Genomic DNA, 21,274 nt, shown 5'->3' with positions numbered 1-21,274 from the left:
CAGTCTGCATCTTGGGTCTGATCTACTCTGGTAGATCCTGGCCTCGATGACTCTTGTGCTTATGGCTTGTTCTTGTGCTGCCATGAGCGCAGGTGGACGGAGTCAGGAGATCCAAGCTTCAATTAGCTTCCGCCGCAAGGCATCCTGGGAGCAGCAGGGCAGACTCCAATGCACACACACGCAAACACACACAAACACTAATGCATACTAAGGAAAGGGGGGGTAACTTCTCCAGAATACGCAGCGGCCGTATCACCCCTCCCCTTCAGAAGCAAACCCACACAGTAAGGTTTGGTACAAAAACAGAAGTAATCACAAGGTCATCGTTATGATCTGGACAGCGCATCAGCAATAATGTTTTCAGAACCCCTTTTATGCTGAATCTGTAGGTTGTAATCCTGCATGATCAGTGCCCACCGCATGAGTTGCTAATTGTGGTTGTACATGCGCTTCAAAAAATATGAAAAAAAAACACACTTCAAAATGCTGGAGTGACCATAATAAAGCAGGTGTTTCTTTCTCTATGGTTGAATATTTTATTTGGTGTTTATTAAACTTTAACACCCCGTGTGTTATCACTATCTTCCTGCAAAAGGACACCCCCAGCTCCCACGGCAGAGGCATCCACCTCCAGTTTAAATGGTTGGGAGAAGTCGGGAGCTGCAAGGACGGGGTGTGGCTAAGAAGTGTTTTAGCGCTATCAAAAGCATGTTGACAAGTAGGGGACCATACAAAGTCGACTTTGGGACTCATTAGCGAAGTCAAGGGCTGGACAACAGAGAAAAAATTACGACAGAAGCTCCGATAGTATCCTGCCATACCTAGGAAGCGGCGAAGTGCTTTACGCGAGCTCGGGACTGGAAAATTAGCTATGGCAGATACTTTAGCTGCAAGGGGTCTGACTTGGCCCTGGCCCACCTGTCGCCCCAGATAGGTGACAGTGGCTTTGCTGAAGTCACATTTGGCAAGATTTAGTGTCAAAGAGGCGCAATCTAGAGGTTTATCTAGAGGTGCCACCTCTAGATAAACAGCCCTGCTGGCCATACAGGTAAATATAGCACCGTAGCGTTTGCAGGTTGCTCTTCCTTTCTTCACTTTGACTGGTCCGAAGTAATCTACTCCTGTGTTGGTAAATGGTGGTAGATCAGGAAGGATTCTTGCCTCAGGAAGATCTGCCATCCTTTGTTCCACTGCTCTTCCATTATAGCGTCTACAAAAGCCGCACTCAGCAACAATCTTCCTAACTGCTGAATTGGCATTGGTGATCCAAAATAATTCTCCTCACAGCAGACAGAGTGTGACTTTGCCCTCCATGGACCAGACTTTGATGTACATGTTTGAGAATGAGCATAGAAACATGCTGCTCTTTGGAGACAATGAGTGGATGCTTAGCTTCCTCTGGCATTGATCCCCTGCTCAATCTTTCTCTGACTCTCAAAAGTCCATCCCCCAAAACTGGGTCCAACCTGTATATGGGACTCGATTCACAGTTGCTCTTTTTGATGACAAACTGGAAACCTCTTCGCTGAACCTCTGGTGCTGGCAAAAGCAAATGATCACAATTTCTGCATTCACTAGCTCATCCAGTGTCAACATGTTGCTCCTGGGCTGAGATGTGATCTGCTGTCTCTCTCCCTTTGCAGAATCATCCTGACTAGAGGTCTCAGAAGGATCCACCACAGAAGCTTCTAAATGCTTCCTTGGGAGACTTCGTTCCAACAACATAGCCTTTAACCTAAGGCAGAGAAACCTCTCCTTTCCTAAAGGGCAACTTCAAACAGTACTTTCCCTCCTTAAGAACTGCTGAATTTTCCACGATTTTAAGAAACTTGAGATTTCTTTCGTTGAACTCTTGATTGTATTGGTTTGCCAGCATTTCTTCCAGTTTACACACAGACACTCGGTTCACTGTAGCTGAGTGAAGCTCTGGGTCCATATTGCTGCCTCCATCCAGCGGTCCCTTAACCACCCATCCTAGCACAGTTTTAACAGCATATGGACCACTACCTTGGCTATTAATGACCTCCCATGGTTCCAAAAGTTTGGGTGCGTTGGTTCCTATCAACAGGTCAACGTTTGCCTTTATGCTGGGGATGTGCACCTTGGATAAGTATGGCCACTTACACAGGTCCTCAGATATAATCATGTCATCGGTAGTGACTGGCATCTTCTGCTGTGTGATAATCTCAGACCAAATACCTCTACACGAAATAATGAGTGGGCTGGAGTCACCTTTGTTTGTCCCATTGTACGCAGCAGGAAGTTTGTTCGTTTTCCTGTAACATTCAACTTCTGCATCAGATGTTCGGAGCAAAATGTGCCTGAGCTGCCAGGATCCAAGAAGGCTTAAGTACTTATAATGTGATTTCCCTTTGATGCTTGGACCTTTACAGGAAGGATGGATAACACACACCGGTCCTTACTGGCCCCTGTATGTCCACATGTTGTGAGTGAACCAGAATGTTTTGATGGTTCTCTTTCCTGTTCCAGAGCTGCAGTTTGTCTTTTGATGTGAAGCACAGTGGGATGAGTTTGACTACAAACTTGACATGTCAAGCGCCTCTCATAATCCTGGCTCATGTGACCAAGAGCATAAGCAAGCAAAGCAAACCGCCTTTTCCCTCAAAAAGAGAAGTTTTTCCTTGTGCTTCTTTCCCTTAAACTGCTTACACTCCTCTTATGAGTGATTCCGAGAGCAGCAGAGGCATCCTACACGTTCAGCCTTCCCTGGATGAAATGTTGGCTCTTTAACTTCTTCAGGTGGTTCCATGGTGGTGGTAAATGTTTTGCTCCCAGTGGCACTAATTGATTGATCTTGTATGTCACCAAACAGAGGGTCAGAAAGAATGCTGACACGACGCTCAATAAATGTGACCAAATCACTGAAGCTAGATCAGTGAGCGTTAGTTCTCCATCGTTCTCTCATTTTGAATGGCAACTTCGAAATGATGGCTCTCATGTTTAAAGGCATGTCAAGCTCCTGCATGTACTCCAGTTCCTCCATTACATTGCAGCAGCCGCGTAAGAATAAAGAATAGGCCTGGAGTGTTTTCATGTCCTCCGATTTTATTGATTGCCAGGCCAATGCCCTTTCCATATACGCAGTTGCAGTCTTGTATTGGTTACCAAAATGTTCCTTTAGCAGACCCTTTGCCACTGCATAGCCACGCTCAGGAGCCATATGTTGACAGCTACACACCAGTTCCCGTGGTTGTCCTCTAGTGAACTGCTCCAAGTAGTACAGACAATCCGCTTTTCCTGCCTTTCCCTCCACTCCTTGCTAAAAGGCCTTAATGAAGGCTCTGTATTGGAGAGGATCACCATCAAATATGGGGATATCTCTTGGTGGTAGAGACAGTAACTGCTGCTGTTGTACCAGAGCTGCTGTAATTTCATTTTGCCTCTGCATGATGGAAAGAAGGTCTCCAGATGGATTTTGATTGACTGGTTGGGGATATGCGGATTTTACTTCCTCATCCTTAATGTGAGCAGTTGCACGTTGATCCTGCAAAGGGTCACAATCCCAGGCGATTGTTTTCCTGTTGCTGTTGATTGGGAATATGTTGAGGATTTGAAATCTTTTTTAACAATTGAACTGTTTCCTTTGAATGCACATCCATTGTGTTATCATGCAGTAATAACACTTTTGTCATGTCATTTTGTTGTGTTGATTTACAGGTTTCAGGCTTGAATTCCTTTGCCTTTGGGTTTAAGACACTGACATCCCCTTTCCTTTGTTCCCTTTCCACATAAGAATTCATGCCATTTGAAGGTGCTTGAGATGTGCCTTTCAAGTTAGAGGCCTGTAGTACTGCCAACTTAGGAGCAGAGGCAGCTAGCTCAGTTTCCAACTTCAGCTGCTCTTTCCTTCTTCTCAGCTGCTGTTTCTCCTCTTCGAGAGCATGTTTCACTTTTAAAGCTGCAATGCGGGCAATGAGTGAAGCTCTCTGTGCCTCAGCTTTAATCCAAGCAGAGGACGTGATACTTGATTTTCCACTATAACCACTCCTTTGGCTTGAATGCTTGCTACCAACATTTGAAACACTGTCATCTGGATTTACATCATCATCAACATCATTTTCATGTGCATTACTCTCATCGGAAGAAATCCACATTTTCACATTGGCAATACACTCATCATTTGAAAGCATTTTGGCTTTGAACCATATTTCATGTTTTTCTCTTTCATCACATGGCAGCAAAACCAACAGAATCATGCATGCATTTTGCTTCTTCACACATTTCAATCAGATCATCAAGAGCATTTTGAACCTTGGTGTTTTCACCTTTTGACATTAAATTTTGAATTACATTTCTCAGAGTAGTTGCTTTATTTAGTTTGGCCTTTCTGCCATTTTGCAACCTGTCCAATTTTTTGGCAAGCGCTTTAGCCGTCAGTTTAACCACCCGTTTTTGAGTCTGAGTTTCAAAACTGCTAGTCACACTACCGGGTCTACTAGCAGCGCGCCGGTTACCAATGCATTGGATTTATATCTATGTGTGCACACAAATTAGATGGCCATCAAAGAGTGTAGCGCTACACATACCTCCTTGCATTGCGTTGGGCGCCATGCGATGGTCCGATGCTCCACAGCTGGCATTAGCATTAGCAAAGTAGCTCCTCCCCCGTCTCTCCTGTAATAATACTATACTATATTGTAATACAATAATACAATACTTTTATTGCTTTCTTATCGTGAAAAATATGGAAGACCAAACACACAGCTTCGCAGTAATCCCTCCGTGCCACAGCGGTCAAAGACCGTTTGCCCCTTCCGGGTTGAACACCTGACGTCAACACAGTTCCTCCTACCTTTATAGGTTAGCCCAAATAGGCAGGCAGTAATCATAAGAGAAAACTATGAGTCTCATGCCTCTATGTGTATGCAATGCTAGGGGTATGTGGTAACCTTATCAAAATCAGTATATCTATAGGGGTTCAGGACTACAAACAGCAGTCTTCGTTGTCGTCAACATCCTTGTAAGCTTCAGTCTCATCCTCTCCAGGCTCAGAGAGGGAGACCAGAAGAACAATTTCAACTGCATGCTGTTATAATTGATAAGGAGGTGGGGAATTTATAATTGGCTGTGGTAATACACTTTAGATAGAGGTGCCTGCAAGGTATGCAGCAATATCCACATAAGGTTAACACAGTCACTGCTACAACTAGTGAAAGAAACACAGACATAATAAAAGTTTTTCACTTGCCAAAGGTTCTGTCTAGCCAATCAGTTAGCGGATTGTCTAACCCCGAGTGTTCTGCTAACTTTTCAGACATTGTTTTAAGGGGCTCGAATTATGGAGCCATCTGGGGCTCAACTAGTGGAGTCTTTTTTGGAGGGTTTTGTCAGTTGAGGTCTGTCCAGTCTCTGGTAGGGTTTCATTTCCAGAGTTGTAGTCATTATCAGTCAGTGAGGTTCCAAAGTCAGTCCAAACCTCAGTCCATGTTCTCTCTGAAGGGTCTTGTGTCACACTGTGTGTCTTATGGATCCAGTTGCTCTGTCTGTTGGTGCAGCAGTAAATGGACAGGGCATTTTTCTTCCTGTCAAAATCTCATGTGGGCTGACTTTCATTGTTGCATTTGGAGTGGATTTCAGGTTTAATAGCACTATAGGGAGGGCTTCGAGCCCTTTTTCAACCTTGTGGCTCCTTTTTTTTCCACGCCTGTTTTTCAGATGGGACAACTGCTTCTTGCAGCTCTTTGATGTTTTGTACACATAGGTCCCTAAATGCTTTTCCTTGGCTGAAATTGGCTACGAGGCCAATGGTGCAACCATGGCTTCAGAGGATTTTATAGAAATGCATTTAATATGCATTACAATAACTTCCAATTGGTGGTGCATTTTAGTACAGCAGCACTATACAAACTCAAATCAATTTCAATCATTTATTTAAGCAAATAAATGAGATGGACTTATTGTACCATACATAGAATGAAAAAAGTAACTTGTCTTGCTTTCTTGGCAGTAAACTTAACAGTAAGATATGTGTAATTCATCTCTCAACTCCCAGCCTGACATTAAAATAGTCAAATACATGGGCTTGCTCTGGAGTCAGCGCTCACTCATCTGGGATGTGGGACCTGGGAACATAACTGACACAATTCCCAGGCTCGAGAGTCAGGACTCAAAATGCACGACACAGACAGTATGGGAGCAGAAGGCTTCAGGCAGGTTTTAAAACCAGAAAAACCAGAAAACCACAAAAACCTGCATTGTCGTGCCAATGAGAAGTCAGAGGTGCATTTGGCTCGTGTTGTAAAGCACTTTGAGTGGTCGGCAGACCAGTCTATTTACCATTTGTGAACATAATTATGTCATGCCTAATTTCTTTGCAATATCAACACTCTTACCCCTTTCCACCACTTCTTCTGCCATGTGACCCAGTAATAATATCAAAGTGGCCGGTAATTATTACAGAGGTACTCTCTCTTTATCCCTTTGTTCCCTAATCTTTTGTCATTGTCCCCTGTGCTTAAATATTTGTCTCAGTATAGGTTCGCAGTAAATATTTTATTGATATTTTACATTGCACACTGTGTAACTATTTTAAGTACTAAATAATTACACAGGCTGTAATTTAAATGGTTTTCAAACATTCTACAAATTCAACTTTGTTCAACGAAACCTTTCAACTAAAGAATTAAATTTTTAAGTAAATATCAGCTTTTCCTCTTATCATGTTTTATCTGTATGTGTTTACAGATTGGAGCGTCTCTGATGTCCAGTAATGTTGGCAGCGGTTTGTTTATTGGTCTAGCGGGAACAGGAGCAGCTGGAGGCATCGCTGTTGGGGCATTTGAATGGAATGTAAGAAATATGGTCTGGGATCAGTGGTGATAATGAGTCCATCCATCCATCCATCTTCTTCCGCTTGTCCAATGCCGGGTTGCGGGGGCAGCAGTCTAAGCAGGGATGCCCAGACTTCACTCTCCCCAGACACTTCCTATAGGCGACTATCCTGATCCACGTAGCCGCCGAGAGGCTGAATTAGGGAAAAAACATACCATGCCCGACGCCTGGCTGAAGTTTATGTTGAATGAATCACCTGCTCCAAAAGTATACTGTTTCGTGCTTTTATTAGTGATTACAGCACTTACATCAGAAAGCAGGAATTCTATCAATGACAAAATCAAGCGGTCAGCAAAAAGTAGCACTTCCCGTTCACCCCCTCTGAGTTCAAAAAACCCAACAGCTGACTATACCACCTCTGATGCTGACGTACCACTACCACGTGACCCGCCCACTCCGATGTGACAATACAATAATAACAATAAATTACCGCGGCCACAAAGAGCTGGCCATGCCACATTCAGGCCCCTAATTATTACCATCAATACATAGCAATGAGTAATAATTACAGAATATTAACCATATCAAAATTCATATAATATAAAAAATAATAAACAGTACAATGCAATTCCCTCTTTCTTACAGTATTTGCTCTTTTCAACACAAGATGATTTTCTTCTGAATCCAAATTGTTGATCATCAATTATGTGAGTTCTTTGATTCATTCTCCCTTTAAGTCAAGAAAAGTCATGTCAGGACAGAGGTTACTAGCACTTGTCCTTTCTTTAGAGTGAATAATCACTAAAGTCAAGTCAAACAAGCAAAAACATACTAAGGTGAAGCCAAAAAAAACAAAAAACAGACTTCACAATTCAGACTCCTGAAGAAGGCAAATCTTGGTCACAGGCCTGCAGAGAGTGCTGGTCCGGGGCTTGATGCGTACCTGCCATACAAATCCTTTTCGATCTGGCACTACCTCTTTAATCCTTGCAATAATCCAGGAATTCCGAGGTGCAGAATCATCCACTATAAGCACTATGTCCCCAGGGATGAAGTTACGCATCCCTAGAGGATCATAGAAAGAGCTGACGGTTGACAAAATTCTTCTTCGGGTCAACGGTCTGTCTCTGATGGTTACACTGAACTTAAAGATATCAGACTGTACACACCATCTCACCCCCAGGGCCCTCTCCACTGGTAAGACGTCCTGATCCAGGTCCAGATCCTTAACCTCCTTTGCTCTTTCCTCCTCTGGTATTGCTGTCAGCACACCACAACCATTGCTGCTCCATTTAGTCAAATGAAAACCTCACCTGGCACAGATGGTTCTCAAGTCTGATACAGAGACATAGCTTCCTGTTCTGAAGCTACCGAGGTCAGGAGGTCGTCAACATAAACACTGTGCATGATGGTTTCAAACACCTGCTGGCTAAAAAGCTCCTTGTTATCTTCGGCGCACCTCCGTAGAGCAAAATTAGCACAGCTCAGGGATGATGTAGCGCCAAACAAATGGACGACCATCCTGTATTCTGCCATATCTCTTTGGAAGTCTCCATTGGGCCACCAAAGGAAGCACAACAAGTCCACATCTTCCTCTGACACACGAACCTGAAGGAACATAGCCTCAATGTCAGACATCAGAGCAATGGGCTCCTTCCTAAACCTGGTCAAGACACCAATCAGCGTGCTCCTTGCAAAAGATGCACATTAAGCGACACATCTTTGTATGATGCCCCACAATCAAAAACAACGCGGATCTTCCTTTTCTGGGGATGGTATACCACACCTTGCTGTCACTGCGGTCCAGATCTGAGTGTGGCACTCTCTCAGCATATCCATTTTTATCAGGTCATTCATGAATGCAGTGTAGTCTTTGTGGAATGATGCATCCCTGATGAATCTCCTTTTCAGGCTGGTGGTGCGTTGCTCAGCAATTTTGCGGTTGTTCGGCATGCTGACCTTCCTGTCCCTCAAAGGTAAGGCGACACTATAATGGCCATCCACCAGCTTCACAGTTTTTCCAGCCATTTCCAGAAACCTGTGGTCCTCCCTTGACAACCCTGCTTGCTCCTCCTGACTACTTTCAGGAAAGTCTGTCTTAAACTGTTGGTTCCAGAGCTCATCTAGTGTGACAGCAGCAATTCTGTTGATGAAAACTCCAGGCTGACACATTAGAGGATCACCACAGTCGCCAAGTGGTCCATTTACAGTCCAGCCAAGCATGGTCTTCACAGCATATGGCCCTCCATCCACACTCCTGATGACCTCCAGGGGCTCCAACGCTCTGGGCACATTCATACCAATCAACATCTCCACATCCATGTCTATTTTTGGTAGATGGACATGTCTCAGATGAGGCTACTTCTCCAGGTCCTTCTGACGTGGAATGTTGCTTCTGTTAACAGGCATTTCTCGTTGTGTGAAAATATTTGGCATTTCACAGTATGTGTCACTGTCCAATCCAGCAACTTCCAAGGCAGAGGCAACGCAACTCTCCACAACTTTCTCTTGGCCCATAGTGCGCAAAAGAATCTTCGTTTTCCTCCCAGAGAGATTCAGATTTTCCATCAGACCCACTGTGCAGAAAGAGGCTGAACTTCCTGGGTCTAAAAAGGCATAGGTTTCCACAACCTTTTGACCTTTGCCGACTTCACTTTGACTGGCACGATGGCAAGCTTGCAGTCCCGATCACCGGCCCCAGTGAGACCACCGGTGTTCACTTTAACAAGAACACTGTCCACAGCACTTGCTGATTCGGTCTTGTCTTTCTCTGCCTCTGCTTCTCTTTCCTTCCGATGGATGTGCAGCATGCTGGGATGTCGTGAGCCACATAATTTACATGAGAGACGTTTCCTGCACTCTTTACTGACATGCCCAATGCACAGACAGCCAAAGCAAACTCCATTAGTTTTCAGGAACTCCATCTTCTCACTATGCGCTTTTCTCTCCAATAGAGTGCACGAATCCAGCGTGTGTTTACTGTTCTTACAGTAGAGACAAGTCTTCTCAGTTCCATCTTTGACACTACTCTTCTCTGAATGAGGCCCTTTTTCAAGTGTCGTAACAGTCGTGGAAAAACTACTCCTCTCTAGACTTTGGTCGATGAACAGGTTTTACTTTGCCACTGTCTTTACTTGCACCAACTGTCGGAGGATCCTGTATATCTCCAAATATGGGGTCGATGGCCACCTTCACTTGCCATTCAACAAAGAAAGCAATATCAGAAAACATGGCCCTTCTGCTGCACTTCTCCTGAATATCATATGCCACTGTTCGCCACTTGTCCCTCAACTTGTAGGGCAGTTTCTTGACGACAACAAGCATATTAGCTGGTGTGTTCAAGTCACACAGATTATATACATCCTTCATGGCAGTACGACATCCACACAGGAACAAACTATATGCTTGTAGAGCCTTTGTATCCTCTGACTTAATTTGTGGCCATGAAAATATCTTATTCATGTAAGCAGATGCTATATGATGCTCATTTCCAAAATGTTCATGTAGTAAAGCCTTCGCTGTGGCATATCCTGTACCATCAATTAGGTGATGACAGCTTCTAACAAGTTGTTGTGGCTGCCCACTGGTGTATTGCTCCAGATAAAACAGGCGGTCCACAGGATCCTGAGTCTTTGCTTCTATGGTGTGTTCAAAGGCCTGCAAAAAAGCATAGTACTGCAAAGGATTGCCATCAAAAAATTTGAATATCCCTCTTTGGCAGTGAGGCAAGAGTTTGCTGATGCACTAATATTGATGTCATTTTGTTCTGGTTTTCCAATATAGACATAATATTGTGTTCACTGCTGTGGCTGGAAAAATGGCCATGCACATCTTCATGTTGAGACACAGGGGGCGCTGCAGCATTAGGGACTGCAGTGTCTGGTTTTAGGAGCACTGGGGGCCCCTGGTGGAGATAACTAACTCTGTTTCTGATAGGTGACTTTGGCCTTGCACCTCCAAAGTGTGGACTTAGCTTCACAGTTACAGGCAGCATCTGTCCATACTGTCCACCCTTATTCGGCACGAAGGGCTCTGCAGGAATGTTGAGACCTTTTTTAAAATATGACTCCATGCCATCCTTTTTCCGATCCCTACGACTGTGAACGCTTGAGCTAGAGGATTCGAAAACCTTTACTTTTGCCATTGATGCTGCTATCTCAGCCTCCAGCTCAAGTTGCTCTTTCCGCTTTCTTAATTGCTCTTCCTGTTCTTCAAGAGCATGCTTTTCTTTGAACAACCTTTGCCGAGCCAACAAGGCAGCCATTTCGGCCTCAGCTTTGAGACGCGCAGAAGCAGCAGAAGAAACCCCTAGATCTTGAACCACTCAACTTGCTGCTCAGATTTGATATGCTGTCCGTGGGTGCTACTGTATCCTGGTAATCGGTTTGAGGATGTTGGTGAAGCTGTATCATTTCATCCTCGACATCATTTTGGCAATTTTGCTGCAGAGAAGCCATTTCCTCTTGATCGTCAATTTGAGGATTCAGGTTTTGGTTAAGTTGATGCTCTCCTCCACCTTCCATATCCAGCTGTGTTTCCATTTCCAAGGCCTCCTCCTGCTGGAGTGTTCCAGCTACCTGGGTCTCTGACAGAGCTTTGCTTAAGCATCCAGTGTTCAGTTTAAACCAGGCTTCCTGAACAAATCCTTCTTTCCATTTGTAAATTCTTGAAAACCATTCATTTTGCCTTTTTTGTTCATCACTTGAAATTAAAGGCAACAAAGAGTCATGCAAAGCAGTGGCATTTTCAGACAATTGCACAATTACATCAATCTGTGATTTCACAAGTGAAACATTTTTCCCATCCTTCATGAGCTCTTTTGTGGACAATATCAAACGTTTTATATCATCCACTTTCCTTTTGCACTCCTTTTGCATTGATTCAATTTTATTCATAAGGGCTTTCTCAGTGAGGATCGGTTTTCTTTTCTCCTCTTTGCCACCAGTTCCACCAGTCTTCTCAACACCACTCATTTTACCACACACAAATTAATTACAAAGAAAATCCAAGCCAAACCAGCCAAATCAAAAGCCACACCAGGCCGCAGCCTTCCAGCGAAACGGCACTACATCACACAAGCCAATTCAGCGTCGCGCACCAACACACCTCATCCACAACGCTGATTTCCACACGGCACTAACTCGTTCAAACCGTTCCAACAAGCCAACATCACAGCCAAACAGAACGGGTTACATACACACAAGACACAGACACAGCGAAGGATGTCCGCCTGTTGCGTTCTCAGACGTGGCCGCGGGCGCGATGGGATCAATGAATCCAACTATCCAATTGCTCCATGAGGTGCGTCCCAAAGCGATCCTGAGGCTCCAATCCGTCGTTTTGTCTTGCGGCTTTTTGCTGACAAATATAGGTGACTATCCTGATCCACGTAGCCGCCGAGAGGCTGAATTAGGGAAAAAACATACCATGCCCGACGCCTGGCTGAAGTTTATGTTGAATGAATCACCTGCTCCAAAAGTATACTGTTTCGTGCTTTTATTAGTGATTACAACAGCACTTACATCAGAAAGCAAGAATTCTATCAATGACAAAATCAAGCGGCAAAAAGTAGCACTTCCCGTTCACCCCCTCTCAGTTCAAAAAACCCAATAGCAGGTGAACAGCTGACTATACCACCTCTGATGCTGACGTACCACTACCACGTGACCCGCCCACTTTGATGTGACAATACAATAATAACAATAAATTACCGCGGCTATAGCGGCCACAAAGAGCTGGCCTCTACACTTCCTCCTGCTCTTCCGGGGGGACCCCGAGCTCCTGCTCCGGTCATACAGAGACCGGACAGCCCATTGTAGAGGGCCCTGAACTCCATACTCCCAAACCACCTCCCACATGCAACGAGGGACACTGTCCCAAACTGCCACGCAATGTTGCAGAGGCGTGTCAGCCAAGACAGCCCTACAACATCCAGAGACTTGAGGTACTCAGGGCGGATCTCATCCACCCCCGTTGCCTTGCCATCGAGGAGCTTCCGAACTACCTGAGTGACTTCAGCCTGAGTGATGGATGAGCCAACCTCTGGGTCCCCAACCCCTGCTTCCTCCACGGAAGGTGTGACAACAGGATTGAGGAGATCCTCAAAGTATTCTTTCCACCGCCCGACGATATACCCAGTTGAGGTCAACAGCTCCCCACCTCCACTGTAAACAGTATTGGCAGGGTACTGCTTCCCCCTTCTGAGGCACCTGATGGTATGCCAGAATCTCTTTGAGGCCAACCAGTAATCCTCCTCCATGGCCTCCCCAAACTTTTCCCATACCCGAGTTTTTGCCTCCACAACCGCCCAGGCCGCAGCACGCTTGGCCTGCCGGTACCCGTCAGCTGCCTCAGGAGTCCCACGAACCAACCAAGCTCGATAGGACTCCTTCTTCAGCTTGATGGCATCCCTTACTTCCGGTGTCCACCACCGGGTTCAGGGATTGCCACCATGACAGGCACCAGAGACCTTATGGCCACAGCTCTGAACAGCTGCATCCACAATGGAGGTGGAGAACATGGTCCATTCGGACTCAATGTCTCCAACCTCCCTCAGGATCTGTTCAAAGCTCTCCCAGAGGTGCGAGTTGAAAACCCCTCTGACAGAGGGTTCCGCCAGATGTTCCCAACAGGTAACACTGTTGCTGCCCATGTGAGTGTTGAAGTCCCCCATTAGAATGATGGTCACACCACTTTCCAGCACCCCTCACATGGACTCCCACGTTACTCTACACAGCTGCTCGGCCCATAGCCCGAAACAACAGTGAGGCATCTGTCCCCAACCCGAAGGCGTAAGGTTCCGACCCTCCCGTTACCGGGGAAAACTCCAACACATGGCAGTTAAGGTCGGGGGCTATAAGCAGGCCCACACCAGCCTGCTGCCTCTCATCGCGGGCAACTCCAGAGTAGAAGAGAGTCCAGCCTCACTCGATGAGTTGGGTTCCAGAACCCAGACTGTGTGCGGAGGTGAGCCTGACTCTAGCCGGTACTACTGTACTTTCCTTTCATTCCGTGTCCCCATTGCCAGATTCAGAGTCGAGGGATTGGGCCGTCGGGGCCCCCGCCCACGACTGCCACCCAAATCCCACCGCATCGGCCCCTTCTGATCCCTCCTGCGGGTGATGGGCCTACTGGAGGGTGGGCCCACAACGCTCTTTCGGGCTGTGCCCGGCCGGGCCCCATGGGCAAAGGCCCGGCCACCAGGTGCACCGGAGAGCCCCAACACCAGGCCTGGCTCCAGGGTGGGTCCCCAGTAACGCCAGTCCTGGCGACGTAGTCTTCCTTGTAGTTGTTTTTTCCATCATTGGGGGCTGACCCATCACCTAGGACCTGTTTGCCTTGGGAGACCCTACCAGGGGCAATAAGCCCCAAACAACAAAGCTTCTAGGATCATTTGCGTACACAAACCCCTCCACCACAAGGAAGGGGTGATCATGAGTGAAAAGCCTTATTATATCTTGCTGCACTCATTTTACTCTGTACCCTCACAACCATTCCAGCACCTGCTGCCAAGGTTAGGTTCAGGTGCCTTCACAGAATGATGCTGCCACTACCATGCTTCATGCTGGGAATGGCATTTTATGATGATTGGATTAGGCCAAACATGGTGTTCAATTTTATGGGTGGAAAGCCCATCTTAGGTCTTGTCAGACCGCAGGTCCTTCTTCCAACTGACTTCAGTGTCTCCCACGTGCCTTCTGACAATATTGCCACCCTCCTATAAAGATGGAATTGGTGAAAAACCTGGCCACTTTTATATGTTGCTGTTATATGCACAGTATCAGGTGAACAGTAGTGGCAGCCAGGTACAGATTCAGGTTGCATTACAGAGGCTGGAAAGCAAATGCACAAAGCAACACTGATGATCTGGGGGATGTAGTTAGAAGGAGGACAGAGAGGCAGATGTGACAATCACTACACTATTCAATAAATTGACAATGAAGTAAAAAACTATTCAGTGGCAGATATTGCTGACAATAATTTGTTGTAACTTGAATGTTTGTGTGTTTGTGTAGGCAGCATGGATCCTGGTGGCTCTAGGTTGGATTTTTATCCCAGTCTACATCTCTGGTGGAGTCGTGACCATGCCTGAATATCTGGCCAAACGTTTTGGAGGCCAGAGAATACGCATATACATGTCTGTTTTGTCACTCATCCTCTACATGTTCACTAAAATATCTGTAAGACACACACACACACACACACAAAGATATTTACGTTTATTATATAAGCGGCATGTGTACAATTGAAATATGTGTGCATTACACAGACAGATATCTTTTCGGGGGCATTGTTCATCCAAGTGTCGTTGGGCTGGGATCTCTATCTGTCCACAGGCATACTGCTGCTGGTCACTGCTGCTTACACAGTGGCAGGTAAACACACATACATGCTTACACACACACACACACACACACACACACACACACACACACACACACAATTCTTTGTCCTTTAATTCATTATCATGACAATGAAAAGAAAAAACTCTTGAAAGTTGTTTTATATTTCCTTCATTAATTAGACCTACATTTACTGAATGGTGAATCAGAACACAAATACAATCTCAGTTGAATCTGTTATTTGTTCTGATATAAAACTGTATGATGTCGTATCAGACCAGTCCAATCAGCTGCAGCGTCTAGATGATTTAAAACCCCCAAAAAGTGTGAAGTGAAAGGGGGTAACAGTGGATACAGTGGACACTATACTCCTTGCATTCTCAAAAGTGAAGGGAATACATAGAGGTCTGGAAGGTTCTGAAAGACTGACAAATCCATTTCCAAATCCTGTATCCAGCACGACCAAGAGTCAAAGACGTTGATGAAACCTGAGACTGTGGAGGAGGTGATTAAGGACCTGTTGAGGAGGGGTTCCTGGAGATCATCAGGCCCCCAGAGACACTGATGGAGCAACTGCCACAGCAAACCTGGGAGAGAAGTACAGAGAGCTGGGAAACATGCATCCCGTACTACAAGACAGGCAAACTTCAAAGAGAAACTGCCAACGTTTGTGCCCAACATCCACATCATAAAGGAGTCAACATACTTTTTTGCTTGTTTTGCTCCTCTCAAGGATAACCCGTTAATTTGTTTCTAAAAGTCCAAAGGGTCAGTCAATATAGCTTTTGATCAATAATGTTATTAACCTAGAAGATTAAGTTAAGGTTAGTATAATAATGAAAAATTACAAATAAGGATGGAATATTGTTACATTTTTTAGATTAATTTTGTAAGGAGAGTCAATTAAAATCAGTATACAAATGCTATCTTTTTCACATTCTTCCAGTGACTGAACTGTGACCGACTGAACAGTTTATGGAAAAATAAAAAACGGCATATGATAGAATATATCGCATAGTACATACGTAGATGGTGTATTTGTGTATAGTATATGTATATAACATAGGCCTCTCTCCAGCCATAATGAAAGGGATGAATTGCTGTGCTGGTTTCTGCCATTTGGAATGGGCAATGAAGCAGATGGTTTCAGCTATGGTCTTCAGCACCTGGTCATGCCGCCAACAATAGCAGCCCTCTCCCTGGGCTTTCGGGCAGCAGCTGAGAATGTGTCCTAGCCCAATAACACAGGGCTCAAGCAGGAGTCTCAATTGTGCCCCAGCAGAAGAGGTTTGATGGAGTTGGAAGCATGTGACTGAAAGGACAAGGAACCTGATACACTGGGGTCTAGCTCGGACCAAGATATCCAGTGGTCCAGTTCCTGTTGCTATCACGTCCAAGCTCTTTGTTGATGCATTCCCACAGCTCTAGTGGCACACACCTCCTCCATACCTGCTCTCACTTTCTGTTCTACCAAGAGGCCACCTGGCCCACAAGCATCCTCTGTCGGAGGTGGGACTCAGCCTGCTCCACCACAACTTGGCCATTCCACTTTCTTCCTGTCTTGACCTCAGTACCAGCACCAGATACTTCCGCTTAAAGCCCTCAACTGTTGACGCTTGGATGATATACACCAGCAAGGGCCACAGGCTCAGCGGGAGAATTGCATGCTGGTTGATCCATGCCTTAAACTTGCCTGGAAGGCCAGACTTGTCTATTGCAGCCAGATGGTTCTTATATACTTGTAACCTGAGAGGGCCACAAGGTATGACCTTGTCACAGTGTCCTCATTCTCTTACCTGCTGCCCTTCCTTTCTGTTCACCTGCCCAGCCAATACTTTTCCACTGTCCCTGGCCTTGCCAGCCACGCCCACCTGTCCACTCCACACTCACTCAGTGCCAGATTGTTCTTTGCTTCCATGCAAGACTCTCCAGCTTTCTACTTTGGACGATATCTCATTAACAAAACTGCACCAGCAACACTGACGGCAGAATCTGTGCCATAGGCATGTTAGATTATGTAGCAGCACCTCCACAGTGCATTCTGAAGGAAAAATCAGATGATGAATGGATGGATAAAAATGATAAATGAAATAAAGGATACCAAAAAGAATTTGGACATGAGTGACCGAGTACATTAAAACTATAATGTCAGAGTTTAGATGACTTGATAGAATACATGAGTGAGAATATAATGTGATTATATTAAAACTACTTTTATAAAAGAGAGCCTGTGGAAGAGTGAAGCTATAAAATGGCTATTGAATGTACAGCAATTTTTTTAATTTAACAGTGCAATGTGAATCCACTTGCAGTAATCGGGATGCTATGTAAAGTGATGAATGTGAAATGAATGGTTTTCCAAAATAAAAATAAACTGCTGTCAGTTTCTTGTTGAATGCTGCTTCATATAGGCCTGTTTGAATTGTCCTAATACTCAGACACATTGTGCACAACAATGTGTGTGTGTGTGTGTCTGTAGGTGGTTTGGCAGCGGTGATCTACACTGATGCACTCCAGACTTTGATCATGGTTGGAGGAGCCTTTGCACTAATGTTCATAGGTAAGGTGTACACTCTCTCTCACACACACATGGTCAATAAAGGTTCCAACGTGTTTGAAACAGTCTTTGTGAAAATACTAGTAGCCTAATGAAGGATTCTCAGTCCTTTGTTTGGCCTTTGTTAAAGAAGTTATGACTAAATATTGGGCCTATGGTGACTGATAATGATGCTGATTGAAGCATTATGTTTTCGAATGACTGATGATAACTGATAGTGTGTGTGTTCCAGCATTCTCCAAAGTTGGCTGGTATGAGGGCCTTGTGGAGCACTATATGTCAGCTGTTCCCTCAGTGACACTTGCCAACACCACGTGCCACCTACCTCGCACTGATGCCTTCCACTTGTTCAGAGACCCAGTGTTAGGGGATTTACCCTGGCCAGGTCTGGTGTTTGGGCTCACTGTTCTGGCTACATGGGTCTGGTGCACAGATCAGGTGACTTTACCTACACTAATACATGTACTCCATAAAATTATGGATTGAAGGTGGGGATCTTAAAAAGTAATCATGAGCATTGCTACTGCTGCAATGAATAATAGATTAGAAATAAATTAAATCACATTAAAATCCTGTTTTCAGTCATTTTAAAAGAGTGCACAACTCTGCCCTGGTCAGTGCTTCTGACTTCACCTCATACACTAATGCATGTAGTCCATAGAATATATGGATATATATGTGCTTAATTGAGACCTCCTCAACATAGCAAATCACCACACATTGCGTTACACCTTCTGGGCTTTGTTGTGTAACAGCTTTTAGGGAAAACAAGGGGAGGCAGAATCTGCTTCTACATTAATAAAAGTTGGTGTATATGTCACAGTGTTGAAGAAATAATGCAGCCCTCACCCAGAGACAATATTCATAAATGCTTTCATTCACCACAGGAGTTCTCCTCATTCACTCTGGTCAGTGTTCACATCCCACCTCAGCACTGCCTTACTGCGTTACAGGGCTGATGGGATTACAAACAGAAAGCTGAAACATCCAGAGTCTCTGCTCATTCTTCCTCAACATAGCAAATCTCAGCCACGAACTGCCAAAATAAGATAAGAAAGACTTTATTAATCCTCAGCCGGGGAAATTTGGGTATTACAGCAACAGGTAATAGCAGTTGGAAAAGAAAATAGCAACAGAAATAGAGAAATTCAAAAAACAAAATAAAAGCTAACTATATACATACATATATATATATATATATATATACTTACATATTATACAAGGGGCTATATATAAGGAAAATGAAAATATATACAAAAACAAACATATTCCCACAAGAACTAAAAAAAAATGGCAATAAAATATACTGCCAGAAACGGATAAAGTAACAGACAAATTGCACACGGGTAGCAACTGCAATGATGAGATCAAGTGACTACAGCAAGGAAGCTATTGCACAGTAATATGTATATATGTGTATATATATATATATATATATATATATATATATATATATATATATATATATATATATATATATATAACTCCTCTAAGACTGTGAAAAGAGGACACTGACACAAAGCTGGAACTACAGGTCTGCTTTGACTGCACTGATTGGAGTGTTTGTTTTGGATGAATTGTGAAATCAAACACTAGTTTTTGTGAGGACTTGTGTGTGCCAAATAAAAGCCTACGCGTACAACAACAATAAATCATGGTTCTTGGCTAAACTTGAGCAGCTTCGCCGAGCTAAGAAGGAGGCCTACAGAAGCAGAGACAAAGTCCTGGAAAACCATGCCAGAAACACACTGACAAAGGAGATTAAAGTAGCAATGTGGTGCTACACCAAAAAGATGGAGGACAGCTTTGTAGCTGACAACACTGATGAGTGTCAGAATTAAAGATTACAGGCCCTGCACCCTGTTGTCTGACATCAAGGACATATGCAACAATCCTGTTTCTGGACTTCAGCTCTACATTCAACACCATCATCCCACTCAAAATTCACCCAGCTCACTCTGCCAGCCTCCATGTGCCAGTGGAACCCAATTTTTCTGACAGGAAGCAGCAGGTGACGCTAGGGAAAAGCACATACAGCAACCAGACCACCTTCTACACCAGCAACACCCTCAGGAGACCCATCAAACAGACAGGACTACAAACAACTGGTCCTCTGGTGCACAACCTGGAGCTGAACAGGTTCAAAACTGTGATGACAGTGGACTTCAGGAGAAGCTGAGGTGGATCAGAGTCCCTCAAGGGCCAGCTGCTGGCTGGATCAGGTTCAGGTTACATGAAAGACGGGCCATTCTGAGGTCAAGAGCACTCTGGGGCAGGTTTTCATTATGATCTGAGAGTCCTTCAGGTACATTTTGGCAAACTTCTGGCTGGCTGCCATGTGCTTTTTATTAAGGAGTGGCTTCCATCTGGCTGCTCTATCATACAGGCCTGAATAGTGGATTGCTGCAGAGATGGTTGTCCTTCTGGAATGTTCTGCTGTACACTGTAGCTCTGACAGAGTGACCATCGGGTTCTTGGTCACCTCCCCGACTAAGGCCTTCTCCCCGATCGCTCAGTTTAGACGGCCAGCCAGCTCTAGGAAGAGTTCTGGTGGTTCCAAACTTCTTCCTTTTACGTATGATGGAGGCCAATTTGTTCATTTGGACCTGCAAAGCAGCACAAATTTTTCTGTACCCTTCCCCAGATTTGTGCCTGGAGACGATCCTGTCTCGGTGGTCTACAGACAATTCCTTTGACTTCATGCTTGGTTTGTGCTCTGACATGTGCTGTCAAATGTGGGACCTTATATAGACATATGTGTACCTTTCCAGCTTAATTTTGAGCCTCATGGCAAAGGCTGTGAATACTTATGTACATGTGATTTCTTAGATCTTTATTTTTAATAAATTTGCAAAAATCAAAACTTTTTTTCATGTTGTCATTATGGGGTATTGAGTATAGAATTTTGAGGGAAAAAATGAATTTAATCAATTATGGTATAAGGCTGTAACATAACCAAATGTAGAATAAGTGAAGCACTATGAAAACTTTCCTGATGCACTGTACATTCATTACTCACTGTCAACATAGTTAATTTAAACACAATACTTGTGCTCAAAAAGAGGATTCATTCTCAGTGAAGAACCTTGGAGCCCTAATCTGCCTCTATACATGCCAAAGAGTGGTGATTCCTAACACGTCTCTCTCCCATCATCTACCCCTGCCTCTCACCAACTGCACCAATAAAAGCGGGGTAATTTCCTGTTGTCATGACCCGTGCTTTGCAAGCCAGTTTTTTGTTAAGTTTCCCATTGTGTGTTGTCTTTGCCTGGTTTTTGTCACATCCTGTTTTATTTTGAAGGGTTATGTTATGTTTCTTGGTTTACTTTACTTCCTGTGTTTTCCCTCCCTTGTGATTGTCTGATGTGTGTCACCCGTGTGTCATTTGCGATCTCTCCTTGTGTATTTAAGTCTGTGTCTTCCCCCCTGTCTTTGTCGGGTCGTTGTCTGTGCTACCTCGCTGTCTTCGTCACCTTGCTGTCTGCGCTTCCCTTGTCATAGTCATAGTCATAGTCATAGCCATAGCCATAGCCCTATATTGAGTGTTCTTCATTGTGTTATCTTTGTTCATATCCGTGCCGTG

General features: G+C 44.6%; 1 protein-coding gene across 1 annotated transcript in view; it reads left to right on the top strand.

Moving 5' to 3' along the window:
* slc5a9 (solute carrier family 5 member 9) overlaps window positions 1-21,274 on the top strand; it is a 53,650-nt gene that overhangs the window by 10,418 nt on the left and 21,958 nt on the right. Inside the window, exons 3-7 of the mRNA XM_041934831.1 lie at window positions 6,706-6,810; window positions 14,808-14,972; window positions 15,062-15,167; window positions 17,614-17,694; window positions 17,924-18,129. Of these exons, the coding sequence (XP_041790765.1) occupies window positions 6,706-6,810; window positions 14,808-14,972; window positions 15,062-15,167; window positions 17,614-17,694; window positions 17,924-18,129 (663 nt within the window). The remainder of the gene's footprint in view (window positions 1-6,705; window positions 6,811-14,807; window positions 14,973-15,061; window positions 15,168-17,613; window positions 17,695-17,923; window positions 18,130-21,274) is intronic.

This window comes from Chelmon rostratus, chromosome 4, assembly GCF_017976325.1.
Source record: "Chelmon rostratus isolate fCheRos1 chromosome 4, fCheRos1.pri, whole genome shotgun sequence".
In the NCBI taxonomy this organism is placed as follows: Eukaryota; Metazoa; Chordata; class Actinopteri; order Chaetodontiformes; family Chaetodontidae; genus Chelmon; species Chelmon rostratus.
Note: the sequence above shows the minus strand (reverse complement) of the source record. Positions and strands in the feature narration are given on the sequence as shown.